Source organism: Lactuca virosa, chromosome 7 (assembly GCF_052849685.1).
Source record: "Lactuca virosa cultivar CGN04683 chromosome 7, Lactuca_virosa_CGN04683_v6, whole genome shotgun sequence".
Classification (NCBI taxonomy): domain Eukaryota; kingdom Viridiplantae; phylum Streptophyta; class Magnoliopsida; order Asterales; family Asteraceae; genus Lactuca; species Lactuca virosa.
The window spans coordinates 108709127-108730586 of NC_136432.1; the positions used below are offsets into that span (position 1 = coordinate 108709127).

General features: G+C 37.3%; 1 protein-coding gene and 1 long non-coding RNA gene across 6 annotated transcripts; both read right to left on the reverse strand.

The window, feature by feature from the left end:
• Nucleotides 1-12636: 12636 nt before the first annotated feature.
• Nucleotides 12637-16843, reverse strand: LOC145125857 (UDP-galactose/UDP-glucose transporter 7-like). 3 transcript variants are annotated; one of them, XM_079061256.1, is made up of 11 exons: nt 16561-16840; nt 16221-16282; nt 15701-16105; nt 15504-15622; nt 15230-15397; nt 15053-15099; nt 14531-14641; nt 14273-14431; nt 13529-13672; nt 13104-13208; nt 12637-12954 (listed from the first exon to the last, which is right to left on the reverse strand). In XM_079061256.1, the coding sequence occupies exons 7-11, from the start codon at nt 14555-14557 to the stop codon at nt 12886-12888; spliced, it is 504 nt and encodes a 167-aa protein (XP_078917382.1). In that variant the 5' UTR covers nt 14558-14641; nt 15053-15099; nt 15230-15397; nt 15504-15622; nt 15701-16105; nt 16221-16282; nt 16561-16840; the 3' UTR covers nt 12637-12885. The 3 variants fall into 3 exon arrangements, with proteins under 3 accessions (XP_078917382.1, XP_078917383.1, XP_078917381.1); XM_079061257.1 differs by lacking the exon at nt 14273-14431 and having other exon boundaries at nt 13104-13186; nt 15053-15397; nt 16561-16843; XM_079061255.1 differs by lacking the exon at nt 14273-14431 and having other exon boundaries at nt 15053-15397.
• A 795-nt stretch (nt 16844-17638) lies between these two features.
• On the reverse strand, nt 17639-21166 carry LOC145125599 (uncharacterized). 3 transcript variants are annotated; one of them, XR_013716071.1, is made up of 10 exons: nt 20762-21166; nt 19985-20145; nt 19599-19904; nt 19280-19438; nt 19099-19201; nt 18897-19007; nt 18484-18584; nt 18292-18378; nt 18074-18208; nt 17639-17974 (listed from the first exon to the last, which is right to left on the reverse strand). It is a non-coding gene; the product is annotated as an uncharacterized LOC145125599 (long non-coding RNA). The 3 variants fall into 3 exon arrangements; XR_013716072.1 differs by having other exon boundaries at nt 19115-19201; nt 19280-19518; XR_013716070.1 differs by having other exon boundaries at nt 19280-19518.
• Nucleotides 21167-21460: the final 294 nt, after the last annotated feature.

Genomic DNA, 21460 nt, shown 5'->3' on the forward strand with positions numbered 1-21460 from the left:
TTTATCTTTTACTAAATTTGACCTAATTCAACTCATATAACAAATGATTCAAATTTTACAAATAATTCGTTTTTCACAAAACAAGTAATTATCTTAAAATTTGACAAACGTCATGTTTTTTTTTCCTTTTTTGTTCAACTTGAAAATAAAACATTTGCATCAATGTAACAGAAAACAACTCATTGCTCTGATACCACTGTTGTGTTTTGAGCATTCTAACGCTCTTATGGTGTACATGCAACCCTATAAACCTTGGATCTATGTTTTCTCTATTATACATGCAAATATTAACTATTCCAAGGTTTCATCCTAACTAGCATATTATGAAGCACCTATACTACAAAGTTCTAGTTAGATGGCATACCTTTTGATGTAGCTTGATGTCTTCAAGCTTTAAGAGCTTAGCCCCAATAGTGTGGAAGCCTCAAATGGAATCACAAATCACCAAAACACCTTGGAAGAACTTGAGAGAATATGTATGCACACTAAAATCGGCCCACTCTTATTTTCACACACTTGTGCCAATTTTGTGAGCCAAGGACCCCTTTATATATTATGGAGGATTAGGGTTACATCCATGTAAACCCTAATACCCATGACCTTTCATTTACATAGGATCCATGGGTTAAAAGCTCCATGGACCATCCATGAAAGCTTAGCCCAACCTAAATGAACTTGGCTCATTCCATATATATAAGAGTCCATATTTAATTAGTTCTTTTTGATCACTTAATTAATTCTAAATTAATTCTTGATCAATACTAATTAAATAGTATGATTCCATATTAATATATTAGAACTTATAATATATTAATATAAATCATAAATATACTATTCTCAAAAGACTATCCATATAAATTGTGTCGGTGAAGTGCAACCCAAATGGACCATGTCGGGTCGGGTCAAGTACATACCAAATATAGTTATGGACTTAGACATTAATCCAACATCCACGCGGCAGCAGATCCGAAGAGAGGGCAGGTGGCTCGCACGTGCGAGGGGTGAGCTGTTGGCCTCTGATTGGACCGAGGTCTAGGTCCGAGGCTCGGATCGTTGCACACCATGCGAAGGTCGGACACGCGAGAAAGGGCACGCGTCGGACCCCCATTGGACCGCACTTCGGATGAGAGGGAAGGCGACACGCCTCGCCAGCTGGCTTCGGATGACTCTGCAATTTCGGACACGTGGCACGCATGCAGCGAGGGTGACGTGGCCGAAGTATGACTATGCGAATTTTCTTGATTTTTGTGCAAAAACTTCTAAAATCCATAACTTTCGCATACGAGCTCCGTTTTTGACGTTCTTTATATGCACGCGTAAGTAAAATTACGCTCTACAACTTTCATTTAGACTTCGTCGGCTAATTTTGAATTTAATTTTTATATTATTATTTTTAACAGACCGGGACAGGAAATCCGTTAAAAATTCATAACTTCTTCATCCGACATCCGTTTTCATCTGCCTTTTTACCGTTGTGCTACTATTGACAAGACCTTCGATTCTCGTTTAGGTTGTGTCGGCTAAAAATCACTCGATCTAAATTTCGAGTTTTTAGCTGTCTACTGCTAAGCCGAAACTTAGAAAAATCATAACTTCCTCATACGAAGTCAGATCTGGGCGTTATTTTTATACATACTCTCGGTTTAACGAACACTACGACTTTCGTTTAGATCACTAAGGCTAAAAAGTAGTTTATCAAAAACTCAATTTTTACGTCATTCGGCACCGTGTCGGTTTTGTCGCGAAACTTCGACAGGTAATAACTTCTTCGTTATAACTCGGATTTCGATGAGGTTTTCGCCTAAATGTTTCTAACGAGATTCTTTACAACTTTATCCTTAGATATCGGTTTTATTTAATTATTTATTTTCGACGCTTATTTTTATTCTTAATTCATTAATCATAATAATTAAGCAGATAAGCACAAATGAGTTACAAAGGTTAACCTAGACTATTACGTCAATATTAATGCCTAGCCTAGAAACTCGGGCGTTACAATTTTCTCCCCCTTAGGATGATTCCGTCCCCGGAATCACACATCAGCAAACAACTGCGGGTAGCGACTCATCATGTCACTCTCTGTTTCCCAGGTGAGATTTGGCCCATTCGTATGTTTCCAACGCACAAGCACTAAATCGACCATCTTGCGTCGCAACTTCTTAGTCTTACGGCCAACGATTGCCTCAGGTTCTTTAATTAACTTCTTGTTTTCATCCAACCTTAATTCAGAAATTGGAATTATGTCGGGCACATCTCCCGTGAACTTTCTCAAATAACACACGTGAAAGGTGTTATGAATACCCTCTAGTTCTTCTGGTAATTCTAGCTTGTAAGCTTGATTCCCAATCCTCTGAATAACTTTAAATGGTCCAATAAACCTTGGACTCAATTTTCCCCTCTTACCAAATCTTATAAGTCCCTTCCACGGCGAGACTTTAAGAAAAACCGAATCTCCAACTTTGAACGATATCGGTTGTCTTTTCTTGTCAGCATAGCTCTTTTGACGATCTTGAGCAGCTAACATCCTTTCTCTAATCACTTTCAACTTTTTAGCAGTCTGATGGACTATTTCAGGTCCCATAAACTGCTTTTCCCCAGCTTCCAGCCAACATGACGGCGTTCGACACTTTTCTCCATACAAAGCGCGATAAGGTGCCATCTTGATGCTCGAGTGGAAACTATTATTATAGGAAAATTCTACTAGAGGTAAATGCTCATCCCAATTACCTTGGAATTCCAGGGTACATGCTCTCAGCATATCCTCCAATGTTTGAATTGTTCGTTCGCTCTGACCATCAGTTTGCGGATGGTAAGTTGTACTCAAACACAACTTGGTACCCAAATCCTCTTGTAGACTCCTCCAAAACCTTGAGGTAAAACGGCTGTCACGGTCAGATACAATCGTTAACGGAACACCTTGAAGCCTCACAATTTCCTTCACGTAAGAATTCGCAAGTTTATCCATCGACCATTTCTCGTTGGCTGCTATGAAATGCGCACTCTTAGTGAAGCGATCAACGACCACCCAAATCATGTCGTGACTGTTCCTTGTTCTGGGCAGTTTAGTCACAAAATCCATGGTAATGTCTTCCCATTTACCCATGGGTACAGGTAAAGGTTCTAAACTCCCATACGGTTTCTGATGTTGTGCCTTAACCCTAGCACATGTTACACACTCGGCCACATACTTAGCAACAACGAGCTTCATCGTCGGCCACCAGTAATAGGGTTTTAGATCCTTATACATTTTTGTACTGCCGGGATGAATCGAGTACATGGTCTTGTGAGCTTCTTCCATCAGAAGATCTCTTACTCCTCCTGTCTTAGGTACCCAAATCCTATATTGGAATACCTTCAACCCTTGGTTGTTTGTACCGAATACTAACGTTTTGCCCAAACGTTCTTCCTTTCGGTCATTTTTCTCTAAAGCTTCCTCTTGAGCTTTCTTTATACTTTCCACAATTGTCGAGACAACTTCAATTCTCAATGCTCTTGGCCTTTTCTTTTCAAGGTTTACCTTCCGACTGAGAGCATCAGCAACAACATTTGCTTTACCAGGGTGGTAAAGTATCTCACAGTCGTAGTCCTTGAGTAACTCTAGCCAGCGCCGTTGCCTCATGTTCAATTCCTTCTGATTAAAGATATATTGAAGACTCTTATGATCAGTGAAAAGTTTGCATTTAGTACCATAAAGATAGTGCCTCCATATCTTTAAGGAGAATACTACCGCTGCCAACTCCAGATCATGAGTGGGGTAGTTCTTTTCATGCTCTTTCAATTGGCTCGATGCATACGCTATCACTTTATCCCTTTGGGTCAGAACACAACCTACCCCAACTCCAGAGGCATCACTATAAACTGCGAAGTCATCAACTCCTTCAGGTAACGAAAGAATCGGTGCTTCACACAATCTCTTCTTTAACTTCTCAAAGGCTTCCTTATGCTTCTCATTCCAAGTATAAGTAGCTCCTTTCTGGGTCAAAGCTATTAATGGAGTTGCAATCGAAGAAAAGCCTTGGATAAATCGGCGATAATATCTAGCTAATCCTAAAAAGCTTCGAATCTCCGTAGGACTTTTTGGTTGTTCCCACTTCATTACAGCTTGAATCTTTGATGGGTCAACCATTATTCCTTCTTGGTTAACCACATGACCTAAAAATTGGACTTCTTGAATCCAAAATTCACATTTGGAGAACTTTGCATACAGCTTCTCCTTTTTCAGAACTTCTAGCACTTCACGCAGATGCTTGTCATGCTCCTGCTTGCTTTTCGAATAAATCAAGATATCATCTATGAATACTATCACGGATTTATCAAGGTATGGTTTACAAACCCTGTTCATAAAATCCATGAAAGCTGCTGGAGCATTGGTTAGTCCGAACGACATAACCAAAAATTCATAGTGTCCATATCTTGTTCTGAACGCAGTCTTTTCGATATCCTGCTCTCTCACCTTTAGTTGATGGTATCCTGACCTAAGATCGATCTTCGAAAAATAGCTCGAACCTTGCAACTGATCGAACAGGTCATCGATCCTCGGCAACGGGTACTTGTTCTTTATTGTTGCTTTATTCAGCTCTCTGTAATCGATGCACATTCTCATGTTCCCGTCTTTCTTCTTTACAAATAACACCGGGGCTCCCCAGGGTGATGAACTAGGTCGAATAAAACCTTTGTCCAATAACTCCTGAAGTTGTGTCATAAGCTCTTTCATCTCTGTTGGTGCTAATCGATACGGTGCTTTTGCTATCGGCGTCGTTCCTGGTAACAAGTCGATACGTAATTCTACTTGTCGATCAGGGGGCAATCCGGGAAGATCTTCGGGAAAGACTTTCGGATAGTCACATACCACCGGAATATTCTGCACCTCCTTCTTTTCCTTCTTAGCATCGATCACGAACGCTAGATATGATGTACATCCCTTGGCCAAACACTTTCTGGATTTCATTAGGGAAATGATTCCAGAGTTTACTCTGCGTTTGTCTCCATACACCATAAACGACTCTTTCCCTGGCGGGTTTACTTTTACTATCTTCTTCCTACACAATATTTCGGCATCATTGGCGCTAAGCCAATCCATTCCTAAAACTATGTTGAAACCATTTAACTCGATAGGTAATAATTCCTCGTGCAACTTATTCCAATTCAAGTCAATGAGGATGTTTTTCATACGATGGCTAACAGGTACAAACTTGCCACTAGCAATCTCGACTATTATAGCGTTAACTAGTCACAGGCAAAGCTAGTTTTCTACCAAATTCATGCGAAATAAATGAGTAATTGGCTCCAGAATCAAACAAAATTTGGGCAGGCAATTCGTTTACGAGAAAGGTACCTGAAGCGACATCGGCTTCTTCTTTCGCAGCCTCGAGTGTCATCTGAAAGGCTCTCGCCTTCGGCTTTGGTGGAAGATTGGGCTTTGCTGCATCCTTCTTCTTCGGGCAATCCTTCAAAATATGCCCTTCTTCATTGCACCCAAAACAGACGTTCTTATTGAAGGTGCATTCATTGGCATAATGCCCTGGCTTTCCACATTTGTAACAAGTGACTTCCACGCTGCATTTCCCAACATGTTTCTTCTTGCACTTGTCACACCACTTGACTTCGGCTCCTCCTCCGAATTTTATCGAACCAGTCTTCGAGAATTTGTTCTTCTTATTGGAGCCTGAAGTTCCTTCAAACTTTCTCTTTTCGCCAACTCCAACCTTGCTGGCGGCTCTCCCTTTAATCATATCTTCAACAGACTTGGCAGCCTAGACAGCTGCCTCCAAAGTAAGTGTCTAACGTACTGGCACCGCATACTCCCATGGAAGTCCCTTTGCGTATCTGTCAATTTTTGCCAACTCATCTGGAACAATAAGCAAAGCAAACTCCATTTTGTCTGTGAAGTTATTTGTGTATTCATCAACGGTCATACTCCCCTTATTCAATGACACAAATTGGTTTTCTAGCTCAAGCACATTTTGAGCCGAGCAGTACTTGCGCTTGAAGTGCACCAAAAACTCTGCCCAAGTCAGTTGCAGTGGCTCATTAGGGATTAGGGTTTTCCCCAGAGTGTTCCACCAACGAGCAGCACTACCCCTGAACTGACGCACTGCAAATGTGGTTTGTAACTTGCCTTGGAAACCACAAGTCATGAAAGCCAATTCCATTTCCGAGATCCAATCCATTACTCCGACGGGATCTTCTTTTCCAGTGAAGGTCGATGGCTTGCAAGTCATAAAGTCCTTATACTTGCACCCATTTCTCTCCACTCTATCCTCGTGGTTATTTCTCCCAACCACAAGCGGTTCACTATGACCAACAGATCTACTGTTGTTTCCTTCTTCAAATCGATCGTCATTTAATTCACGTTGTTCAACAGGAACTGAAGGTTCATCCCTGTTGTTCAGCAACATTTGCCTCAATTCTTCCCTTTGTTCAGCCATCATGGTCTGAATCATGGCTCGTACTCCAGCCATGGTGATGGGTTCTGGTGCAGCTCCTACTATAGGCACCTGTTCCACCACTTAGGGTTGAGGTTGTTGGTTTCTGTTTGGATTTCCCGCTCCACTTCGAGTTCTTGCCATTATAATCTATACACCGAATAAGGCGAATTTAGGTCTTTATCCTTAATAGATATTTCAATTACCTTATCACTCCGAAACGTTTACATGTTAGTTCTAATCTCGTAATCATACGTTTAGAATCCTATACACATAAGGTTTCCAGATTCGGTCGGTAACAGACCGTAGATCCGGACAAATAATGGCATATATGGCAAACATATAATATTTAGTACATAAAAGCATTTTAGGCATCTTTCTAGACTTAAACTTAGAATGCTAAGTGATGATTGTGAGATGTGTGTCTAAAATATGGTAGACACACATCTCACAATCATCACTTAGCATTCTAAGTTTAAGTCTAGAAATCCTACAAATTTCTTAGTTCGCTTAAACTAATGCTCTGATACCAACTGTGACATCCCCTAATTTCTCGGCCAGAAAAGACCGATTTAATTTATGCTTTTAAAATAAAGTCAGAGAAATCCTTTTAAAAGATGTTGCGGAATTGGTCCCGAAAACAAAACATGATAAAAATTTATCAAAACCTTCTTTGAAGAAATATATTTTCATTTCATATCAAAACCTCGGGATGTCATGTTCCAATACAGATCAAAAGCATAAACAAGACATTATAATCCTTTCAACAGTTATTTACAACTACTGGCCTATTATCCAAATATCTCTCATCATCCTCCGACTATGCTCGGGGTCCACTACCTGTAATAATAAAAAGCTGAGTGGGTCAGGCTTGGGAGCCTGGTGAGCATATAGGGTTTTCAACCCACAATAATAATAAAATTATTAAGTTCACCAATCAACAATAACCCTGATTACCCATTCCCATTGTCCTCACTTTACGTCCCTAAACACCTATCACAAGGGACCTAGCCTAAGGAATATCATCGGGATGGACACTACTGCTAAGAGGACTCCTCAGCCATACATGTCCTAAAGGCAACCATGAGGGGGATGGAGTACGCCAATGAACATATAGTTCATCAACACCTACAGGATGCGAACCTGCTAGTGTTCCACTGGACTGTCTAGAAAGGTCCGTGGTCGTCATCTATACTCCGCTAGACGACTACAACAACAACAACATCGAGGCCTCTCACCATTTTAACACACATCGACTATTTTGTCTACCCATGTTTTACCCAACATATTTGTAGATAAAATACATATACAGTTTAAAACTTGTATAAAACATCTATTCAACGGTCACATCAATTAAACAATTAATATAATTAGACATAGCACGTATTTTATAGAAAATACTTCATATCTAGGTGTAAGATGAAAGTGACTACACACTCACTTGATTTGCTAATAATCGGGCAGCACTTCGTTGCCTAAAACGATCATTTCTAATAAAACCGGGAGTTTTTATGAGAAACCGGGCTCTGTGAGGGTCGGGCTTCAAAACCGAAAAGATAAATTTCTCGGGATTCTCTGGCACTTCGGGGCGTATTTCGGGTGTTTGGTATAATACCGGGGCTTTGGGGGAAGTTGGAATGAAAGAAATATGGGTTTAGGGGTGTAAAATGACAAATTTCCAAAATATACCCGGGAGATCTCGCACCCTTCCATTTATAGGGGCGAGGCTTCTGAGCGGACGGCTGAGGAGACTCCACGCGGCAGCAGATCTGAAGAGAGGGCAGGTGGCTCGCATGTGCGAGGGGTGAGCTGTTGGCCTCTGATTGGACCGAGGTCTAGGTCCGAGGCTCGGATCGTGGCACACCATGCGAAGGTCGGACACGCGAGAAAGGGCACGCGTCGGACCCCCATTGGACCGCACTTCGGATGCGAGGGAAGGCGACACGCCTCGCCAGCTGGCTTCGGATGACTCAGCAATTTCGGACATGTGACATGCATGCAGCGAGGGTGACGTGGCCGAAGTATGACTATGCGAATTTTCTCGATTTTTATGCAAAAACTTGTAAAATCCATAACTTTCGCATACGAGCTCCGTTTTTGACGTTATTTATATGCACGCATAGGTAAAATTACGCTCTACAACGTTCGTTTATACTTCGTCGGCTAATTTTGATTTTAATTTTTATATTATTATTTTTAACAGACCGGGACATGAAATCCGTTAAAAATTTATAACTTCTTCATCCGACGTCCGTTTTCGTCTGTCTTTTTACCGTTGTGCTACTATTGATGAGACCTTCGATTCTCGTTTAGGTTGTGTCGGCTAAAAATCACTCGATCTAAAATTCGAGTTTTTAGCTGTCTACTGCTAAGCTGAAACTTAGAAAAATCATAACTTCCTCATACGAAGTCAGATTTGGGAGTTCTTTTTATACATACTCTCGGTTTAGCAAACACTACGACTTTCTTTTAGATCACTAAGGCTAAAAAGTAGTTTATCAAAAACTCACTTTTTACGTCATTCGGCACCGTGTCGGTTTTGTCGCGAAACTTCGACAGGTCATAACTTCTTCGTTATAACTCGGATTTCGATGAGGTTTTCGCCTAAATGTTTCTAACGAGATTCTTTACAACTTTATCCTTAGATATCGGCTTTATTTAATTATTTATTTTCGACGCTTATTTTTATTCTTAATTCATTAATCATAATAATTAAGCAGATAAGCACATAATATTCACATAAATCATCTTTATTACTTCAAAATGAGTTACAAAGGTTAACCTAGACTATTACGTCAATATTAATGTCTAGCCTAGAAACACGGGCGTTACAACAGGCGACGCTTTCCTATTCCCCATGATCAAGTTTATCTTCCCATGCTTCACATCCCTACTTCTTCTTAGACCCTGCAAATCAGAACAAATGTGAAAACCACATCCTGTATCGAGGACCCAAGACATATCATGTGATGAGTAATTGGATTGAATAGTATAAATACCTGCGAAGGATGGATTTATCTTTCCATCCTTGATATCTTGCAGATACTTCGGGCAACTTCGTTTCCAATGCCCTTGGTCGTGGAACTAGAAGCACTCTGCGTCCTTCGGGTTGGAAGAGGGAGCAGCAGGACCAACTTTGGTTCGACTAGAAGAGGTACCATCATGAGACTTTCCCTTGCTGCTCTTAGAAGGAGCCTTCCTCTTCTTTCATTTTCCTTGCCCAATAGCCAAAACAGGGGCAGTAGTAGTAGGAGTAGATGCAATAGATTTGCCTTTCAGACTACTCTCAGCAGTCCTTAGCAGGCCTTGAAGCTTGATTAGAGTGACCTCCTCCTTGTTCATGTGGTAGGTCATACGAAACTGGTCATAGCAAGAAGGCAATGAGTGTAGAATGATATTTATGGCCAGCTCCTCATCGAAGTTGACATTCAACTTCAGCAAGCGGTTTCTGCAAGTGGGCCATGATGGACTCTCCATCCTTCATGTTGGTAGTGATCATCGCAGCGATGATCTCATATCGTTCCTGCCTAGCACTTTGATGGTACCTTTCCATCAAATCTTGGTGCATCCCGTAGGGGTAGTAGTCCTCGTAGGACTTTTGGAGTTCAGCAGTCATTGTTGCGAGCATGATGCAATGAACCTTCGTAGCATCTCGCTCGTTGGTTTCGTAAGCAGCGATTTGTTCGTGAGTAGCAGTGTTCACATTGACCTCTTTCAGCTCCTTTTCGAGAACATACTCTTTGTCCTTGTAGCGGGTGACCATGCGAATGTTGCAGATCCAATCGTTGAAATTGGACCGATCAAATATCACCCTCCCACACAAGTTCATGAGTGAGAATGAGCTGGAAGGGGTCGAGCCAGAAGCGTTGTTGTTGTTTGAAGTAGACATTTGAAACAGAAAAGGAATAAAGTTTAGATTAGATAAGAATCCCCAATTAAACACCCAAATGAGAAATTAGGGCTAGGATCCAACAAAATATTTACAATTTAGAAGAGGGATGTCGTAATCCAAACTGCAAATAACTTGAAGGTAGGTAAATGACGATTTACCAATTTCCACCATAAAAAATTAAAAAAGCAATTAAGTTTTAAATGTATTGAAACTCCTAGATCTTTTGAGATTCATTGAACTTTTCAATGGCATGTTTAAATCTCGATATGCCCTTCAAGTTTGTAACTGGGATACCGACGATCACAAACAAGGTGTGAATAACCATGCAAATGTACTTGGTACCCTCGATGTCATTTACCACCTAATCAATGTGCCAGTTAGCCACACACGCTCCATTGATCTATGTTAAACATCAAGTCACCCTTTTCCACCATTGCTAGTCCCAAATTAGTGTGTCGGTTATCCACGCACGCTCCACTAATAACTTGGCAGGGTGCAAAGTGTAATTTCATGGAATAGCATCATTTCACATTTTTCCTAAAGTAACTAAGATTGTGAATTTTTATAAAAAAACATTTAGTTACTTTATTAAACATTATATTTTTAATGAGGAATTAGTTGCCCTATCCTACCCGTTCGGCTAACGACCCTCCACCAATCAAGGAAGCGGTGGGTGAGAATGGACACCCATTAAACTGCCATTTTATAGGAAGCAACCTTATACCCCCCTTATAGATCGGCTTCGTGAATGAGGCCTACTAACGGTAGGACGCTTAATCTTATACATAAATATAATTATTAATCTTGTAATAATATAATAGTATATGGGTTGAATTTTAAACTTGTAAAATTCTAGGGTTTAGAATTTAAATATTTCAAAATTAACCTTTTAATCAAAAATTTAAATTCCAAAATTTGAGGGCAAGTTTTGAAACTTTTTCAAAACATCTTTTAGATCAAATTTGAAAAATAATTAATTAATCATATTATTGATATTTATCAAATAATTTGACCTAATCTATTTTCTTTATCAGATAACTCAAATCAAAAATACAAATAATCAATTTTGTCTTATAAAACAAGTAATTATCTTATTTATGACAATTATCCTTCAATTGAATTAGGATAATCAATACCATATTGAAAAAATCGAGTTTTATGAGTCAAATACGTTTTTGGTAATTATCCCAATTCAATTTTTGTCAAAATCCCGAAATTTCAGCCACCAGATGAGCCGACTCGCCGAGTCATAGAACAAGACTCGTCGAGTAGCCCTGACTCGTCGAGTTCATTTGGTGACTCGACGAGTCCATCAGTCAGTGGCATAATTTTTCGATTTTTGAGCTTGAACAAATTAGCTATGCATCAAATACAAAAGAGAAACGATCTAGGCTCTGATACCACTGTTGGGTTATGAGCAAAACAACATTCCTATGGTGTTCATGCAAACCCTAATGCTTGGATCTAGTTTTTCTATTTGTACATGCAATAATTGTTCAAGACTTGGAAACCCTAATCTAGCATACAACAAAATGAAATTAACATCTAATAAACAAGTTAGAAAGTTACCTTTGATTGTTGCTTGAAGATCTTGAGCTTTTGAGAAACCTAGCACCTCAAATGTGATGCCTCTAATGAATCACAAACACCAAAAACAATTGGATGATCTTGGAGAGAGGGGGAAAGCTTAAAATCGGCTCTATGATCTCTAGGGTTCAAGTGGTAGCCGAAATTGTGAAGCCTGGGGTCCTTTATGTAGCTGCAGAGTTAGGGTTTCAGTCAAAGACCTAATCAGGTTGCTTAAGCCCTAAGTAGCCCACAAGATCGTTCTAGAAACCCTAGCTTGGATGATTTCTATATGGGCTCCCATATAAAATCGTCCATTCCTTTCCTTAAGGGATCCATAGCCCATATTGCAACTATCTTATAATTAAAATATCAGTCCCCCAAGTTTAATTAATATCTTTTTACCACAAAATTAATTCTAAATTAATTCTTGACCAATATTAATTAAACAAATATGATTTCTCCTTTAATATTATTATTCATATAATATATTAATAAACCATAATAACCTCTTTCTCCATTATACATCCAATCAAGTTGCTCTGGTGAAGGCAACCCAAAAGTACCATGCTACAACCGGATCAAGTACATACCAAATATAGTTATGGCTTAGACACCTAATCCAACAATTTGTTCCATTGACAGCTCAGTAGAAAAAAGATAGAAAAAAATGAAAGTACATGATCAAAAATTCCTTAATAATAAAAAGATTGAAAGCATAATGTTTCAATAGAAAAAAAAAATGAAAGTATATGATCAGAAATTACGTTGCTATTTGTCATATTTATAAACAACAAATTCATATAACAAATATACATGATAGACTATTTTGATTGTTTCCCTTTTTTATAAAAAGTACAGCAATTAATACAGCTAGGGGCGTAAGTCGTTTTATAGCAATGTACATTGGAATGTTGACTCCTTTCAAGCTTGCCAAAGAAAAAGCCACATTTCCATTATAAAATAGTGAAACCAGTATAAGCTTTTTTGCAGTGTCAACATTTAGTGGTTTGGCTCTTGTCCATATCCCATTATTCTTCCAAAGTGTATAAGTAATGCAGTTGCCATTTGCTGAAACATTTCCAAAATAAAGTTAAACAACAACTTATAATAATAGTTTACTGGTTAAATTGATCTAATGATGAAAGTACAAGTGTATTTCTATATTTGGAACATAATAAATGAAAAGCATTGCTAAAGGTAAATGTATTTCATGTTACCTCTAAGGCAAGCGAATACCACAAACCACCGAGAGTGTAGATCACCAATCCACTCACATTCAGAAAGTGTACTGGAACTCCTCCTAGTAAGAAGAACCCAAGAGTCTGAACCAACCAACCAACCAACCAATCATGGAACAATGTAATTAAATCCAGGAATAGGTAGAGTAATAGCAATGTACTTTTACTTACATGTTTATTATAACATTCTATTTCTACCCAATTTTTTGCTTACTAATATATTGTATTATGAAAAACCTACCAAATTATAGCAATAAAAATATTGCTGGATGAAATTGCAAAATTTTCAAAGTGGAATGTTGTAATGGGAAGATATGAAAGTGAGATGCTTTAGTGAGCAAATCAACATAATTATGTAAGCTATTTTTTGAATTGAAGCCTTTGATTTGAGTATGGTGACTTACTGTGGATCTGACGCCCTTGAGGTCCCCCACAGTGGTTGTAGTAAGGGCATAATTGACAATTGTACATAAAAACTTGGTGTAGTTTAAGATTATGGCCATCACTAGGGAAAGAACAAACATCACCCAAAAGTACAAGGAAGCACTCTGTACATGGAAAAGGAACAACTCAAATTAGTAGAATAAAAATATCAACAACATGGGTAAATTTTAGAAAACCACTTGTGATTTCACCATTTTATCGATTTAGTCAAATTAACTATTTTCTGGAACGAGTAAACCATTATATTATTTTTGACCGGTTCAAAAAACTCGTTTTTGGCTAGAAAGCACATATTGTTGTTAGAGTTGCAGTCATTTATTAAATTGCTAATTTTTAAACATTCATAGCAATTTTGTAGACCGATACCCCCCTCCAAATGTTGAATTTTTAGCAATATATTTCTTTTGTTGAGACATGATTTAATCTCATAAGCCATATATGAATGTTTCTTTCTGACTTGTTGCAGAAAGAACAGGGAAATCTGGGTTTCTCATAAAGTCCTAATGTTTAACAAGTTTCCCCTTATTCCCTTTTCAAATATGTTTTTAACATCATTTATCATATAGCACTTCATCCAAGACAACACTTAATGGGGGAAAAAGAACCAGGGTCTTATTAATTAACTTTTTGGTTATTTACCAACTAATGTCAAGAATTAAAGGCTTCTCATAACACTAAATATACACACATCAGGAGATCCTGACCTTTGCATATAATAATGAGATTGAAATTGGGAATTCTCCAGTAACTATTATGAGAAACGCCAAGAATGGCAAGGAAAGAAGACTGTTGTAAAACATGATTTCAATCGATGAAAGCCCATCTTCTGCACCAGACCTCTCTACCAAAACTAGGTACATCGTCTGTATAGTGCATGTGCCATTATTATAAATCTCATTTCTATTTCTACTCAATAATTAAATTATAACAGAATTCCATAAACCCTAAACACATAATCTCACCTGGAGGAAGACAGAAATAAGCGCCATGATACATCCAAACAAGTCGAAAGAAAAATCTCCAAGTGCAGCAATGATTACCCCTGCAGCAGTTAGTTATACTGAAAGAATCACCTGAAAAGAGATTAAGAAAATAAGGGTCAAAAAGTTAGTTGCCAATCAGGTCAAAACATTGTCATTTAAAAAATCTACCTAATTATGGCAATGTTATCGAAATACAAAGTAATTTTCAATGCTATAATAAGAAAAAAATTGAAAGTACTATAACTCAGGTAGTTTTTATAAAGTGAAATTCCTTAATAATAAATATATTGAAAGCATACTGTTGAAATAGAAAAAAATGAAAGTATATGATCAGAAAGATAAAGAAAACAGAGTTCAACAGCTTCCAAAACCCTTGAAAAGAAAAACAAGAACAGAAAGATAAAAGCTTGAGAATTTCACAAAACTAATCAGCAATTAGAACTAGAAATAGAAATAGAAATAGAGTAATACATCCATGCTTAATAAACAGATTTTTTTTACCGTTGTTGCCTGCTTGAATCTGCAATGCGTTCAAGATTTCAAGGCTTCTGCAATGCGTTCGAAATTTGAAGGCTATCATGTTAAAATTGATAAATATAGTTTTTTTTGGAATGTAAGGGTAAATCGTTCATTTAGACTCATTCAAACGGTTTATTCAGTCTAGAAAAAGAAACAGACCTTGTGTGTACAGCAGCTTAAAGGACCAGATCCTTTTTCAGTTAAACTAGTAGCATTTGCATTAGTAGAATTTGGCACTGACATTGATTGTTCTTTCAAATTCAATACATCAGTCTCTTGCTTTTTTCTTTGCTCAGTCACATCTATTGGTATTTGCTAGCTGCTCAACTGATCAACCAACCAGATAAAGATTAAACTTTTATAAGATATAGGATGTTTTAAAAACGAAAAGTTAGTAAAACAAAGTTAAAAATAGAGCTCTATCTCAGTTTACCTTGGTTTTAGCCATCATTTGTGGCTAATTAGCCTTCTCAACTACAGCTGATGACATAAAGGTTTCTTACCTCAGTCGTATTCCCATCAATTCCTTCACTCGTTCCTTCAGTCTCCCCACTGTTTTTTAAACGAGTTACCATTTATATGTGGAAACATGTAAATTGACCAATATAGGCATGATGCAAGTTATGTTACCTGTGTGAGTTCCCATCATTGTTTCCACCTTCATAAAAGACTTACAAGATGATCTTAGAAAGGCCACATAATGATCCATGCATACCTTGCGAACTGGAGTTCCAGTATATCGATTTTAGATTTATAAGCAAACAAAGCCTCCATGTTAATTTAAAACATCCAAGTTCATGCTTCTCTAAACTGGATAAACAACATAATTACTTCCCCAGGTCCAGAAAGCCAGTCTTACTATATGGAACTTATTATTCTTCATTCAAACCAAAAGAGGAAATCTTTAGAAGTAAAATGATGAGTATCCTTCATAAGATCCATATATAACAAGAGGAAAGTAACACAACACCGACCAAGTATCTTTTGCCATCATTTGTGGTAACCATTGACCAATCAGTGCCAGCACACTTCTCCCTGAACAAAATATAAAAAACAAAGAATGAAAAAGGCAGATATTTGACAATTCGAAGGGGCTAAGAGTGACAAAAACAATAAAAACAGTGTCCAACTGAAGCATGCGAGCACTCACCATGAAATTGGAGTTGGTTGTTTCAGTCCTGTGGGCTGACCATGCATCCAACTGTTCAACACCTGATAAGAACCAAAAGAAGATATCACCAAACTGAAATGTATCAATAATGGCACATCTTGATGACACAAGCTTATTTCATTTGAGAACCAATGAAAAAAGTATCAAACAAACACAAGTAATGGTTCTAATGGTCCACTCTTTGTAATAAAATCACAAGTTTTTTTTTATAAATTCCTATTACATCCAACTGGATAAGAATATTGACATCACAACATGAATAAATACTTATTACATTCTTATTAGTGCAGAAATATTACACTTGTAAAGGCAAACCAACCTGTGTCGTCACACGAGGAGACGACGCCCACAGCAGAGAGCACCAAATAGGCACCGGGGCAAGCGATAACGGTAAAAGCGAAAATGAAGCAGGGGCGGAGCACACTTGCAACGGAGCAGTCGCACGGCGATCGGTGAGGGGGTTTACGAGCCTCTATCTTGCTCACTCTTGCCGATTCAATTAGGGCTTTTTTGCTTCTTTAAACCCTTATTCGCTTCATTGGGTTGCATTATGCTTATGGCTCCTGTTCGGGTTCTTACAGCCCTGGTCCGCCCGACCGATTGAAGTTGCTCCCTTTTTCCCACTTTACATAACTAAAACAAATGTTAATTGGAGTATAAAAATGAGTAGTGGTCACCTCAAAATCCGTAACGTCCGTGTTTCGAGGCTAAACATTAATTCGATAATGTAATAGTCAAGGTCAGCCATTGTAACTTATTTTAAAGTAATAAAGATGAATTACTTGAATATTATATGAAATATGTGATTTTTTATGATTATATACTTGTTTGTAAAGATATAATAAAAATAAGCTCAAAGATAAAATGTTATACAAACCCGATATCTATGAAGAAAGTTGTAGTGATCGTAACAAGCACTACAAGAAAATTTCTATTTAGCTATGGAAAATTCCGTAGCCAAAAACTAAAATTCCGTAGCTAAAGCTGAATAACTACGAAATTTGTTGCAAATTTTCAATTAGACTCCGTAACTTTATTTCTTGTAGCAAATTGTTTAGCTACAGAATTCTAATTTCATAGCAATTTTGCTATGACAGTTTCTACGACATATATTTCGTTGTAAATTGAGTTCCATAGCATTTTCGTAGCAAAATCCATAACAATTTTTCCGTAACAAATTCCGTTGCAATGTTTCCATAGCCAATTCTGTAGCAACTTTTCCGTAGCGAATTCCGTAGCAACTTTTCCGTAGCAAATTCCATAGCAATTTTTCCGTAGCAAATTCCATAGCAATTTTTCCATAACTAATTCCGTAGCAATTGTTCCATACAATTATTCAATAAATTTCAATTATTCAATTCGACTATTTATATCAATTTATAAAAATGCAATTAATATAAATCCACAAGTAAAAGAGTATTTCTATAGAAACTAAAGGAATATCCAATATATCAAAAGATACATATTTCAAAATCAAAAGTGGCTACTAATTAAATATAAAATGTTATTCGATACATAATATTCTATCATTGATTAATAAAAGTTTTAACCTACTCACTCAAAGCTTGTGCAAGTTGTTCAAACTTTGCTTGAACATCCATATTTTTTTGTTGAAACTCCACATTCTCTTGTTGACCATCCTTATATTTTTATGTTGAATATCCTCATATTGTCCGCGTTGCGTCTCAACTAAGGCAATTTGGTGTGAGACATAAGTCTTTCTTTTTATGATCCTACAATATTTCAATATAACCAGTAAAAACAAGAACGAATGATTAAACAAGAAATTTGACTGTTACATATTATAAATGAGGTAAAGCACAAAAAATTACCTTAAAAGCCTTTTTCAAAAACATATGAATTTTTTTTTCGTATTTTTGTCTAGCAGAACCAAATCCCACTGCAATGGCATTAAAAAAGGACATCGCCTTTTGCACAGCCTCTTCATGTGTTTCTCTCATTGCAACCTATAGTGATTTGAGAGAAGATTTTATAAAGGCTTGTACATTGGTTTATATAAAAATCAAAGAAAATAATGAATCATACTTACTTGGGTGGGCTTTGTACGATCAAAGATTGACACATAGAGATCAGTAGCCGACTCATATGCCCTTTCACACTCTGCTTCTTCAACACTCTGTAAAATGGAAATAGTTTAGTAAAACACAATAAGAATTAAAAAGAAAATTATATAAAACTAACATGCCATGAGAAGGTTATTGTAGGCACTGCTACATTTTACCTGTGCAAAATTTCTTCAAAACCAAGAAACATTAGAAACATCTGTCAACTATTGAAAAGGATTGTGAGGGCTACAAGCACAAGCCATGAAAATCCGTACACCTGTAGGAATGGAAAGATTCGTTATGTTTGGTTGGTTTATAGAAATAGAATAAATTTTAATGAATTTACAAAAGTGGTCCCTTCGTTTTGGATTTTTATCGTGTTTAGTCCAGAATTGAAACCTTTTCTACAAAGGGACCACTTTTGTAGTTAATTGTTTTTGTGTTATATGTGAATATGATGTAGGGTAAAAATTATTGAATTATAAAACATGATAAAAGATTATTAAAACACAAACAAGATTATAATAAAGCATATATAACTCTTTGAAAAAGATGGGACTTGTCTAGATTTTGAAATTCAAATTCTTACGGATAATGATGTATTTGAATCTTGCACATCCAATTTGTAAACAACACCATACTAGAATATGAATAACCGTAGGCTCAAAATTGTCTCCATAACCCTTCTTCGAATATGAGACTGCAAAAGAATCACATTTTATAATAATTAAGAATTGTATATAAATACATGGAAATGGAAAAACAAGGATATTTTTTAAAAATTGTAGTACCAATTCTTCATCTCACCAAGCTTCCCAACTTTCTTCTCCTGTAACACTAATTCCACCTCTATAGAAGAGCTAATTTGTCCGGTCTCTGAAGTCCTCTACCGTCCTAAAAATGGAAAACAAAAAAAAAAGTATAAAATATAAAGATGATGTCATAAATTATAAAAAGAAAAAAGAAACTCACTTTTGCCACTTGAAACCAGATGGATTGAACAAATAAGGAGCAAAACGCCATGAAATGGCCATAAACCAACTGCTAACACTTAGAAGAATGTAGCCTACTAAACCACCTGCATTGTATACATATGCAATGCACACCACTAACAATAAAACCACTTCAATTCTGTTTCAATAAATAAATAAATTAAATATTAAAACCATAACTTCACAAATATGTACACAGTGATCACTGTTAAGTGTTAACTGCATATTAAACCAAAAAAGTTGTTAGCCGTTTAAAAAAAATAATACTATAAATTAATAAAAAAGAGTGTGTAGTCTACCATGGTGCAGAAGTAGAATCCAACGGTTATAAACTAGAACAAAAGCATCCGGAAGAAGTCAAAGAGTTCCAAAAACCTAAACCTTTCCCTTCATAATCCATCTTCATTCCCTGCTACCTTCTAGTTTTTGATGAAGAAGGTGATGGTGATGGTCATGTTGATGGTGATTGGATCAGTTGTTGCATAATGATCTTAATAATTCAAGAAATTCAGAATCCATTGATAGGTCTGGTTTATTTGTTCCACCAAAGTTGTATAGTCTTTTTTCAAAGAACTTGCAGTGAATCATTCCAGTACTATGAGCACCTGTAATGAAACTATATAGATTAAGAAGAACTGAAGCAACTAGAGTAGAGAACTGAAGAATAGATGATTGATTTGTGTACCTAAAAGAGTGACTGTTTCTTAATCAGTGAACCCCATGTTGCAAATCTTTCAATGTTTGTAGAAAGATCATATAAGGGACTAGGAAGCTCATAGGAGAGTGAGAGAAAGATCGACTGCTGTCTTTTCTACCTGTGTGAGCCGGATAAAATGGTCCACCAGCCTGTAAAAGAAATTAGATGTTAATAACCTAAAGTTTCATGTGTTCTTGAATGATTTGAAGAGGAAAAAGGTGAAAAGGGAAATGATTGGGAGATGAATGTGGTTAGTTACTAGAATCACACTCTCATAAGCAGCCACCACAAGAAGATCAACACAAGAAACTACACCAGGGCATGCATTTTCTAATTCGGCTTTGATGATGTCAATATGTTCAAAACATTTCAAACAATATATGGAAAAATCAAATTTAGACAAAACTAAAAACAATAAAACTGCTACAACATCATAACCATAACTCTGAATCACTATGTTAAGAAGATAGAATTCTTGTTCTTCTGTGGTGGGTGAGGACATGAGTTTGTTGATTATACCAAGCACAACATGTCTTAATCTCCCAGTCATGAAAAGCGTAAGGTTTGATTTCTGTAGGTAAACAAAACTTCCAAATCAAAATGAAAATTCATTCCAGAAATCAAAGTGGACGTTACTTGCTGATGGATACATTGTTCAAATATTCACAATTCTAATTTTAATTACCGTTAACCAATACGAATTATCAAATTAAACCTAAAAACTCAATCGATGTAATAGAAAAAATAAGTTACGGTTTTTTTTACCAAAACTTGGAGAAAAAATATGAAATCGGATCCAATGGTAAGGTCCACCAGCTGCAGCATCGACTTCGACGGTGGTTGCGGCGACAAGAGAGAGAGGCGATGTTGATCTTCGTTCACACTGTGAGAAAGAGGAGCAACTTTACTTGTTTAAGAGGTGGCCGGTTGCATGTCGGACCGACAGTGGAAGGGAGAAAGTATGTTGCGTCGACGACTTTGAAGGAGCTGGAGGGATTTGCTGCCGGCGGTGATGCGGAGGTGACGTCGTTGGCGGAGGCAATGGTCGGCTGGAGGCGGAAGGGATGGCCGACTGATTGCAGATCGGGGATGCTGGAACCTGAGGTATCGTGTGATTAGATAGAGAAGAGGGAAAGTGAGATTAGGGCAAAATCAAACCCACAACGATTCGATGAAGCTCACCCTTTAACATTCTCATATTTACCAAATTGTCCCTACTACTTAAAAAATAAAAAAAGAAAATCAAATATTACCAACGCGCATTTCCGACCGAACGGAAAATTGTTGATTTGTGTTGGTAAAGGGTCGGTAGTTGTTCAGTGGATAATGGCGTAAATGGAGATCGGGGGAAAATTGAGGAATGAGGAAACTGAGGAATGAGGATGGTATGTTCAGTGGTTCACAATCTCTAATTCTCCGTATGGTGTATTTAGACATGCGTATTGAGCTTAAAACCCAATTAAT